The sequence below is a fragment of the Carcharhinus amblyrhynchos genome, chromosome 8 (assembly GCF_965287045.1).
Source record: "Carcharhinus amblyrhynchos chromosome 8, sCarAmb.v2.hapA, whole genome shotgun sequence".
NCBI lineage: Eukaryota > Metazoa > Chordata > Chondrichthyes > Carcharhiniformes > Carcharhinidae > Carcharhinus > Carcharhinus amblyrhynchos.
In genome coordinates, this window is record NC_137331.1 from 46192220 (window position 1) to 46204220 (window position 12001).

General features: G+C 42.3%; 1 protein-coding gene across 1 annotated transcript in view; it reads right to left on the bottom strand.

Annotated features, from left to right (window-relative positions):
- The window catches only part of avl9 (AVL9 homolog (S. cerevisiase)), a 167109-nt gene that overhangs the window by 88510 nt on the left and 66598 nt on the right, over positions 1-12001 (bottom strand). Inside the window, exon 7 of the mRNA XM_080194003.1 lies at positions 11947-11987. Coding sequence (XP_080050129.1) covers positions 11947-11987 — 41 coding nt within the window. The remainder of the gene's footprint in view (positions 1-11946; positions 11988-12001) is intronic.

The following is a 12001-nucleotide window of genomic DNA, read 5'->3' on the forward strand; positions in this document are numbered from 1 at the left end:
GGTTTTGCAAGAATAATGACAATCACAAACAGTAATTTCCATTTGCATAGCAATTTTAGCTAATAAACAATTCCAACACACTTCTCAGAAGTGTAATTAGACCTTGAGCCAAAGGAGGACACATTAGGACAGGTGACCTAGAGATTGGTCAAAGATATTGGATTTGTGGCAAATCTTAAAAGGAGTGCAATTTGGGAATACAATAAAACATCTTTAACAAAAACAAGGGCATTAAGAAAAAAATGCCCTGATACAGAAAGGAGACAAGATTAGAAGCTGTACCTTACTTATCTTCACATTTAACTGGATAGGAGTGAATGGGCTATTAAACCATGTAAATAAATGCATACACAAACATTGATGTGCACACATTATAGATAAAGAAAATAAATAATCTGAACATTTTTGCATGAAGCACACAGGAACTCCTACATGGTACAGGGATTATACAAAGAAAAGTACAGGTTTGGAACAGGCCCTTTGGGCTCCCAAGCCTGTGCTGATCTGTCCCTATTCATGTACCAATCCAGATGCCACTTAAATATTGCTAATGTGCCTGCTTCCACCACCTCCTCTGGCAGCACGTTCCAGGTACCCACCGTTCTCTGAATGGAAAACCTCCCCCGAACATCTCCCTTAAATTTTCCCCGTTTCCTTGAACCTGTGCCCCCTTGTAATTAACACTTATGGCCTGGGAAAAAACTTCTACGTACCCTCTCTCTCATAATTTTATATGGGTACATGAATAAAGAGGGAAGAGGGGGATATGGACTGAATAAGGGCAAAACATTTTCTTCTAATTTAGTTAGAACATCATGATCAGTGCAGGCTTGGAGGGCTGAAAGATCTGTCTCCACGCTGTATTTTTCTTTGTTGGTCCTTTTGTTCCACACACAGTGTCCTAGTGTCATGTCATTCATTTAATATTTCCTTGTCAAATTACTATTTCCAAAATGTATTATCTGTTTATTTTTGGTCATTATCTGTTGGTTTTTAAATCTTTTCCAATCCTTTGATTTACCACAAAATATTTGCCACATTATATGCTTTTTCTTTCAATTTAATATGATCCTTAATTTCTGCAGTTAAGCATTATTGATTTATTCCCTTCCTAGAACCCTATTTCTTTACTGGGATATACCTTTGTTGTGATCATGAACTATTTTCAGAAACATCATTGCTGATCAACCATCTTTCCTGCTAACCTCATTTCTCAGTCCACTCCGGACAATTCTGTCCTCATTCCTATATAATTACCGTTAAGCGTGACACAGTTATTTCTGACCCATGTTTCTCTCACTCAAACTGAATGCTAAACTGTACTATGTTACAGTCAGTCCTTCCTAGGGGATCTTTTACTCATTGTTTATTATACCTGCCTCATTACCAATGCAGCCATGTAAGTGAACACAACCCTGTAAAAAAAAAAGTTCCGTTATTTTTAATCCTCCTAGCATTAATTCTCCAAGACACAACACCACCCACTAGTCGCCTCATTTCAAAATGGCCAAGCTTCATCTAGTGGCAGAGTATAGCTTTGGTGCTGGAAAACCTGAAGGAGTTCTGGGTGACAATGGTGACAGACACCAGAAATGTTAATTATGAGAATGGATGGAGTGAAGGGAGTGGGGTAGAGAAACAGCTGAAGGAACAGAACCTCAATCTTCTCTGGGTCAACAGCAGGTGAAAAGCTGAGCTGTGGAGGGAAGAATCTGCGAAAAGCACCTTGGTCAAGGGACAGCAAGGAGAATGGGCCAGTGAAAAATCACAAAATTGGGATTTGCATTTGCAGATGCATTGTAAGCACATAGGATGTGCAGGTTGTAGAATAGGAACTCTCTGGCAAACCATATTATAGAGAATGTTGCAATGTTAAGAGGAGACACATTCCACATTTCAACAGCAGCATTATAATGAAACAGGGTGGATCGAGTCAAAGTGAAGAATTACCATGCATACATTATTATTAATTCGCAGGATGTATTTGTTGCTGGCAAGCTAAGTATTTGTGGCCCATCTTTAACTTCCCTTGAGAAGATTGGGGTAAATCACATTCTTGAATACAACTGAAATGACTTCTTAGGTCATTTCAAAGGGCAGTTAAGAGTCACGCCCAGAGCCACTTATTGGTCCGATCAGGTAAAGGTGCCAAAATTCCTTCTCTCAAGAGCTTTTACAACAATTTGGTCATCAGTATCCCAGCTGCCATGATGGTATTTGAACTTATGTCTCTGGATCATTAGTCTAGGCCTCTAGATTACTAGTTCAGTAAGATAACCTATATGATACCAAACTGTTCACTGATGAAGAGAACACTGTCAATGTCACGGAAAAGGAAGAGTATTAGGGCAACTGGATAAAATAAAAGCAGTTAGAGGCGGTGCTTAGAGAAGATTGACAGCACCCAACGTAGTGGTGCCAGATGGGATCCATCCTTGGTCATGGAGGGAAGCAAGGATAGAAATTGTAGAGGGTCTAACCAGAATTCCCCCAAACCTTGGATACAACAGCTGTGCCAGAGAACTGGAGGGCTCGAAATGGTCTACTATTGCTCAAGAGGAAGAGACCAAACTGGCAATGCCAGGCCAGGCAGGCTAATGTTGGAGACCTTAATCTGAGAAAATATTCAGTTGAAAAAAAGTTAAACTAAAGCCAGCATGCCTTACTACAGGGAAATCAGGTTTCACTAACTCGATTGAGTTCATTGATAAAGTTATAGAAAGGGTTGATGTAGGTAATGCAGCTGATGTTGTGAACATGGACTTTCAGAAGGTGTTTGATAAAGTACCACACAACGAATCTGATTGCAAAATTGAAGCCACAGGATCAAGGGATCAGTTGGAACTTTGCAATGACATTGGCTAAGAAACAAAGCAAAAAGTAGCTGGTGAAATAAAATCAAAAAATGCTGAAAAATCTCAGCATGTCAGACAGCGCCTGTGGAGAAAGACAGAGAGAGAGGTAAAGAGAATACAGGTGCAGTGCACCTACAATGCATCTCATCAACTCTGACAATGGATCATCTAGACTCAAAACATCCGACTGGGGTAAATGCATGTTAGAAGTCTCAACACCAGATTAAAGTCTAACAGGTTTATTTGGTAGCAAAAGCCACTAGCTTTTTGGAGCGCTGCTCCTTTGTCAGGTGAGTGGGAGTTCTGTTCACAAACAGGGCATATAAAGACACAAACTCAATTTACAAAATGATGATTGGAACGTGAGTCTTTACAGGTAATGAAATGTCAAAAGGTACAGACAATCTGAGTGGAGAGAGGGTTAAAAGAGATGTGTATTGTCTCCAGCCAGGACAGTAAGTGAGATTTTGCAAGCCTAGACAAGTCGTGGGGTTACAGATAGTGTGACATGAACTCAAGATCCCAGTTGAGGCCGTCCTCATGTGTGCAGAACTTGGCTATCAGTCTCTGCTCAGTGACTCTGCGTTGTCATGAAGGCCGCCTTGGAGAACCCAAAGATCTGAGGCCAAATGCCCGTGACCACTGACGTGTCCCCCAACAGGAAGAGAACACTCTTACCTGGTGATTATCGAGCGGTGTTCATTCATCCGTTGTCATAGTGTCTGCATGGTCTCCCCAATGAACCATGCCTCAGGACATCCTTTCCTGCAGCGTATCAGGAAGACAACGTTGGCCGAGTTGCAAGTGTATGTACCATGGAGCTGGTGGATGGTGCTGTCACGTGAGATAATGGCATCCCTGTCGATGATCTGGAACGTCTTTCAGAGGTTGCTGTGGCAGGGTTGTGGTCACTGTTCTCAAGGCTGGGTAGTTTGCTACGGACAATGGTCTGTTTGAGGTTGTGCGGTTGTTTGAAGGCAAGTGGGGGTGTGCAGATGGCCTTGGCGTGATGTTTGTCTTCATCAATCAACTCAAACAGACCACTGTCTGCAGCAAACTACCCAGCCTTCAGGATAACAGTGACCACGACACCAGACAACCCTGCCACAGCAACCTCTGCAAGGCATGCCAGATCATCGAAATGGATGCCATCATCTCACGTGAGAACACCATCCAACAGGTAATGGTACATACTCTTGCAACTCGGCCAACGTTGTCTACCTGATAGACTGCAGGAAAGGATGTCCCGAGGCATGGTACACTGGGGAGACCGTGCAGACGCTACGACAACGGATGAATGAACACCGCTCGACAGTCACCAGGCAAGAATGTTCTCTTCCTATTGGGGAACACTTCGGCAAGTCACAGGCATTTGACCTCTGATCTTCAGGTAAGCGCTCTCCAAGGCGACCTTCATGACATATGACAGAGCAGAATCACTGAGCAGAAACTAATAGCCAAGTCCTGCACACGAGGATAGTCTCCACCAGGATCTTGGGCTCATGTCACACTATCTGTAAACCCCATGACTTGCCTGGACTTGCAAAATCTCACTAACTGTCCTGGCTGGAGACAATACATATCTCTTTAACCTGTGCTTCATCCTCTCTCCACTCACACTATCTGTATCTCTAAAGCTTGATTACCTGTAAAGACTCACATTCCAACCATTATTTTGTAAATTGAGTTTGTCTTTATATACCCTGTTTGTGAACAGAACTCCCACTTAGCTGATGAAGGAACAGCATTCCGAAAGCTAGTGGTTTTTGCTACCAAATAAACCTGTTGGACTTTAACCTGGTGTTGAGACTTCTTAATCTATTCTCTCCACAGATGCCATCAGATCTGCGAGATTTTCCAACATTTCTGTTTTTGTTTCATATTTCAGCATTCGCAAGTAGTTGGTGAATGGCTGCTTTTGTAGGGAAATAGTGCCATCCAGAGTTCAGTATAAGGAACACCATCATTACTATAATTTTGTGATTCATTTGCAAACTTTGAAATTATGCTCTGCACCCCCAATCCCAGATCAAAAACTCTTCTGAATACTAGCCCCTACAGGGCACCACTTCCCTCCAGTCTGAAAAATAGGGATTGCAACAAACATCAGGAGGACGTAGCCAGACTGGTGAAATGAGCAGGCATTTGGCAGATCAAATTAACAGAAAAATGCAAAGTTCTGCATTGTGGTAGGGAGAATGAAGAGAGGCAATATAAGTTAAGAGGCAAATCTTTAAAGGGGTCACAGAGATAGATACTAGAATGGAAAGTACACAAAATATTTGAAGGTGGCAAGACAAGCTGAAAAGGTTGTTAAAGAAGCAGATATGTTTGGCTTTATAAATAGAAGCAAAGAGTGCAAAGGCAAAGAAGTCATATTAAACTTTTATAACTGCTAGAGCATTGTGTCAATTTTTCCAAAGGCCTCAGAAAGGGTACTGGGGAAATTTATGAATGGTACCAGGGATGTGTGTCTAAAGATACAAGGAAAGCTTTGAGAATAATTAAGACGGTTGACATGAATCACAAAATGCAGGTACGGTAAGTAATTGGGAAGGCAACTGACTGCGAATCTTTAGTGCAAGGGGATTGGGGTAGAGAACTAAGGATGAGTTGATACAGCTCAACTGAGCTTTAGTGAGACCAGATCTGGAGTACTATGTAGTTTTGGTCTCCTTAATAAGGAGGGGTATAATTGCATTAGAAACAGCTCAGAAGATTTGCTCAGTTGATTTCTGGGATGAAAGGACTATCTAATGAGGAAAGAAAGTCAGCATTTTGGATGACTTGGAGGCGATCTTATTGAAACGCAAGATTCAGAAAGGGCCCAACATTTAGAGGATGGCTTCCCTTGTGCAGGAGTCTAGAACTAGACAGCAAAGTTTAAAAGTAAGGGGTCTCCCATTTAAGATAGAGATGGGAATGTATTTTTCTATCAAGAACGTCATTACACTTTGAAATGTTGTTGGCCAAGATGTGCTTGGATGTGCTGGAAATTCTTGAGGGGCTGAAAATAGATAAGTCCCCTGGTCCGGATGGGATCTACCCTAGGATTCTCTGGGAGGCTAGAGAGGTGATTGCAGAGCCTCTGGCTCAGATCTTCAGGTCGTCATTGGTCTCTGGTGTAGTCCCGGAGGATTGGAGGATAGCGAATGTTGTCCCATTGTTTAAGAAGGGGAACAGAGACTTTGCCGGGAATTATAGACCGGTGAGTCTTACTTCTGTTGTGGGCAAGGTTTTAGAAAAAATTATTAGGGATAGGATTTATAGTTATTTGGAGTGTAATGAATTGATTAGAAATAGTCAACATGGTTTTGTAGCGGGTAGGTCGTGCCTTACTAACCTTATTGAGTTTTTTGAGAAGGTGACCAAAGAGGTGGATGGGGGCAAGGCAGTTGACGTGGTATACATGGATTTTAGTAAGGCGTTCGATAAGGTTCACCATGGTAGGCTTCTGCAGAAAATGCAGATGTATGGGATTGTGGGTAATCTAGGAAGTTGGATCAGGAATTGGCTATCAGATAGGAGACAGAGGGTGGTGGTGGATGGTAAATATTCATCATGGAGTACAGTTACGAGTGGTGTGCCTCAGGGATCTGTTTTGGGGCCACTGTTGTTTGTAATTTTTATTAATGATCTGGATGAGGGTATAGTTGGGTGGATTAGTAAATTTGCTGATGACACCAAAATTGGAGGTGTGGTAGATTGTGAGGAAGGGTGTCATAGTCTGCAGGGAGACTTAGATAGGTTGCAGAGCTGGGCTGAGAGGTGGCGGATGGAATTTAATGCGGAGAAGTGTGAGGTAATTCACTTTGGTAGGAGCAACAGATGTGTCGAGTATAGGGCTAACGGGAGGACTTTGAATAGTGTGGATGAACAGAGGGATCTAGGTGTGTGTGTACATAGATCCCTGAAAGTTGGGAATCAAGTAGATAAGGTTGTTAAGAAGGCGTACGGTGTCTTGGCGTTTATTGGTAGGGGGATTGAATTTAGGAGTCGCAGTGTAATGTTGCAACTGTACACTACTCTAGTGCGGCCGCACTTGGAGTACTGTGTGCAGTTCTGGTCCCCGCATTACAAGAAGGATGTGGAGGCGTTGGAGAGGGTGCAGAGGAGGTTTACTAGGATGGTGCCTGGTATGGTGGGGAGGTCCTATGAGGAGAGACTGAGGGATTTAGGGTTGTTTTCGTTGGAAAGAAGGCGGCTAAGAGGGGATCTTATTGAAACATATAAGATGATTAGAGGTTTAGATAGGGTGGATAGTGATGGCCTTTTTCCTCGGATGGAGAAAGCTAGCACGAGGGGGCATGGCTTTAAATTAAGGGGGGGTAGCTACAGGACGGATGTCAGGGGTAGGTTCTTTACCCAGCGGGTGGTGAAGGATTGGAATGCCCTGCCTGCTGCAGTTGTAAATGCGTCTAGTTTGGGGGCGTTTAAGAGATCTCTGGATAGGTTTATGGACGAAAAGGGATTGGTATAGGCTAGTGGGTCATTGTTTTTGTAACTGGTCGGCGCAACATCGTGGGCCGAAGGGCCTGTTCTGCGCTGTAATGTTCTATGTTCTATGTTCTATGTATCAAGGACTGAGTCATTGAGTAATTCAAGGCTGAGATAAACAGAATTTTAACTGACAAGGCAGTCCAGGAATATGGAAGGGTAGGCAGAAACGTGGAGTTAAGGCTATAATCAGATCAGTTGCAATCTTACTGATTAGGAGTGAGGTCTAGATGCCAAATGGCTGACTCTTGCTCTTAATTCTTAGGATTTTATAAGCTGAGGGTAATCTTCTTACATTACAGATGAGCATCAGAGTTAAGAGACTGTCCAAAGTTATGATGGATTTTGATAGATTAAATAAGAAACTACTTTCAGTGGCAGCTGATAACCAGAAAAGGTCTAACGTAATTGGCAAAAGAACCAGAGAGGGGATGGATTTTTAAAATAAACCCAGCAAGTTATGGCAATCTGAGCACATGACCTGAATGGTAACAAAAGAAGATTCTACAACAACTTACAAAAGAGAACTGGATAAATGCTTCAAAAGCAAGAATTTGCAGGATAATGGGCAAAAGGAGGGAAGTGAGACTAATTGGATTGCTCTTTCAAAGAGTCAGTACAGGCAGGATGGGTCAAAAAGCCTCATTCTCTGTCTCTTGTAAAATCGGTGAATAATAGTGTTTGGGGGGGGGTGGGGGGGGGGGGGGTGTTCAAAATTTTAGGCCATAGCAATTGAAAGCATAACTACCAATGTTGGACCAAACAAATATGATGGGGAGAAGCAAAGCTCAGGAAAGGTTCAAATACAAGGATGAAAAATTCAGGTGTCATGAACTAGTGGCTAATTTAAGTCAGTGAGAATAGAAGTGATGAATAAGCAGAACTTAGTACAGATGAATATCTGCAATTGAGCTTTGGATACATTCAAGCTGATGGAATAAAGCAGATGAGAGCCAAGTGAGGAAAGCATTGGAATAGTTCCAAATGATGAGCATTTCAGAGACAGACGAACTAAGGAAAGTGTGGATATAGGCAACGTTACAAAAAGGTAAGAGAAAACATTCCTGTTGATTGAGGAATATGGGCACAGAAGTCCAGCTCAGGATCAAACAAAGTCAAACACACTGATTCAGCCTCAGACATAGACAATGGATGGGCTTTTCCAATCCTACTGCAGTGAATGGAGATTTGGCTGAGCACCAAATTCTCCATTCTTGCTGTCAGCAACGGCAGAGCACGAATGGCTGGAGAATTCTGGCCAATGGCTTTGCCTTTCCACAAGAATACAAATTAGGAGAAGTAGGATATTCAGTCATTAAGTCTGCTCAGTCATTCAGTAAAAACATAGCTGATCTGATTCTGGCATCGACTTCACTTTCCTATCTGTCATCCTTAACCACAGAATTCCTTCATTGCTCAAAAATCTAATTCAATCTTGAGTATGTTCAACTACCCAGACTCCACTACTCTTGGGGTAAAGAATTCCATAGACTAAAGTCCCTCAGAGAAAAAAATTCATCAGTTTTCTTTTGAACTGGATCCCCATAGTTCTAGATTCCACTGCATGTAGAAACATCCACTCAGCATCCACCCGGTCAAGTACCTTTAGGATCATATACGTTCCAATAAGATCACCTCTTATTCTTCTAAATAAGAGGTATAAACTCACGCTGTTCAACCTTTACAGGGATCAGACGAGTGAACCTTCACTGAACTGTTTCTAATGCAATTATATCCTCAGGAGTACTCAAGATGTTGTCCAACCAATGCCTTGTCCTGCACAACTTTAGCAACACTTAGCCCATTTTATACTCGGTCCCTTACAATAAAAGGCAACATTCCATTTATTTTCCTAATCACTTGCTGTATCTGCATTTCAACTTTTTGATATGTACCAGGGCATTCAGATCCTTCTGTACCACACAGTTCTGCAGTGTCTCAATTTATATCATATATTGTTTTTCTATTCATCCTGCCAAAACAAACAAGTTCACATTTTTCCACATCATACTCCATCTGCTAAATTTTTCCCGCTGATTTAGCATACCTAAATTCCTTTGTGAATGCTTTATGTCCTCTTAACTTACTTCCTTATCAACTTTGTGCCACCAGCAAATTTAGCAACCACACAGTTAGTCCCTTCATCCATGTTCCTAACATTCAACTGAAAAAAATTCAAACTCATTTAGGACTGGATGAGCAGTCTAACAACATGCAGACTGTAGAGGACATCAACTTAAATGATAATGAGGTAAAACTGAGAACCAATAGGAAACTGATGATAGATCCTTATGGAACTCCAGTAGTAACACTGCAGGAATGGAAAGAACGTACACTAGCTAGGATGGAGTATGCAAGAGCCAACCCAGGATTAGACAACCTCACCCAGCTAGAAAACAGGACATGGTTTGAAGATCCATGCTTTTGGAACAATAAATATTAAAAGTAAAGTGCATTTTTTGCAAATTGATTGCTTCTTCTTTACGACAAGTTTAGGAAAAATAAGTGCTACAAATAGTGTCCAAACTTTATTCAGCAAACTAATTCTTATCAAACAGCAATTTAGAAATGTGTTTCTGGCTTCCAGCAGCTAGACAGCTGACACAGAATATCTTGCCTGACAAGTGGACTGATAGTGGGTCATGCCTTATCTTCAACATCAAGTTATGGCACTCATGTAACCAAAAAATAGGCATAGGGCAACATGGTGACCCAGGGACCTGGGTTCAATTCCAGCCTTGGGTCACTGTCTGTGTGAAGTTTGCATATTCTTCCCGTGTCTGTGAAGGTTTCTTTCAGGATTCTGGTTTTCTCCCATAGTCCAAAAATGTCTGGATTAGGTTAATTAGCCATACTAAATTGAATCTAGTGTCAGGGGATTGACAGGGTAAATGTGTTGGTTTGCAGGAATAGAGCCCAGGTGGGATTCTGGTCAGTGCAGACTCAAATGGGCCGAATGGCTTCCTTCTGCACTGTAAGGATTCTATGAGTAATTTGAGAAATCTAAGCAAAGAGAGGATTAGGTGAGGTGGTCAAAACCAGGGAAGAAATGGTAAGTATTGAGGAGCTTTCTGAGGAGAGGGGAAGAAAGCAAGATGGAAAAATTTAGGAAAAGCATTCCAGAGATTGGCTGCAGCTGGTACCAATCGTAGAAGAGAAGTAGGGGACCATTTGGAAGCCTAGGACAAGAATACCGGGACACAGTATGGGGAGAATCACAATGAAGTGTGGCATTGTGAGGTTTATGTTAGGATGAGCATTTCCAAGGTGACAATCCAAAGTCAGGGTTGCAAGAACAGGGTGGTATAGTAGCACAGTGGTTAGCACTGCTGCTTCACAGCTCCAGGGACCTGGGTTCAATTCCCGCCTTGGGTCATTGTTTGTGTGGAGTTTGCACATTCTCCTCATGTCTGTGTGGGTTTCCTCCAGGTGCTCCTGTTTCCTCCCACAGTTCAAAGATGTGCGGGTTAGGTTGATTGGCCATGCTAAAATCGCCAGTTAGTGTCTTGAGATGCATCGGTTAGAGGGATTAGCGGGTAAATATGTAGGGATATGGAGGTAGGGCCTGGGTGGGATTGTGGTCAGTGCAGACTTGATGGGGCAAATGGCCTCTTTCTGCACGTTATGTTGTGCAAATTTTTGGCTGAATTAGAGATGGCACACATAAAAACTGAGAGACTGGGAGATGTCTAACATTTCAGACATTGTGTCAAAACATCTTAAAAGTAAAGTCGTGAGTTGCAACTTTTCCCCAAGAGTTTAAAAATGTTTCAAGTTTATTTATTAGCATCACAAGTAGCCTTACATTAACACTGCAATGAAGTTATTGTGAAAATCCCATAGTTGCCACACTCCAGAACCTGTTCAGATACACTGAAGGAAAATTTAGCATGGCCAACGCACCTGACCTGCACGTCTTTCAGATTGTGGGAGGAAACCAGAGCAGCTGGAAGAAACCTATGCACACATGGGGAGAATGTGCAAGTCCTGCACAGACAGTGACCCAAACTGGGAATTGAACCCAGGTCCCTGGAGCTGCAAGGCAGCTGTGCTAACCACTGTGCTACCATGCTGCCCAGAACACCACTGCTTGGTTGGCCTGTGCAGTTCATATGGAATGCTGCAAAGTAAAATGCTTCAAAGCAAGAACATACATTTTTGGACATATCAGAAACGCATAATTAACACATTGACGATTAATTATAACTTGTATCAAAATTAACTGGATATTACCACATTTTCTTTGTCAAGATTAAAACAAAATGGGTGGCATGGTAGCAGTGGTTAGCGCTACTGCCTCACAGCACCAGGGACCTGGATTCGATCACACTGTCTATGTGGAGTTTGCACGTTCTCCATGTTCGTTGGTTTCCTCCATGTGCTCCAGTTTCCTGCCACAATCTGAAAGACATGCTGGTTAGGTGCATTGACCTGAACAGGCACCGGAGGATGGCACCTAGGGGAATTTCACAATAACTTCATTGCAGTGTTAATGGAAGCCTTACTTGTGACTAATAAATAAATAAACTTTATATTCTCTGCAGCAAACTGAAATCAAACCCAGTGGAGAAATTGTTTATATTGGCTACTGTACCTTGTGTCTGAAATGGAGAACCAGGTCCCGTGGAGACAGACCTAAAAAAAAAGTC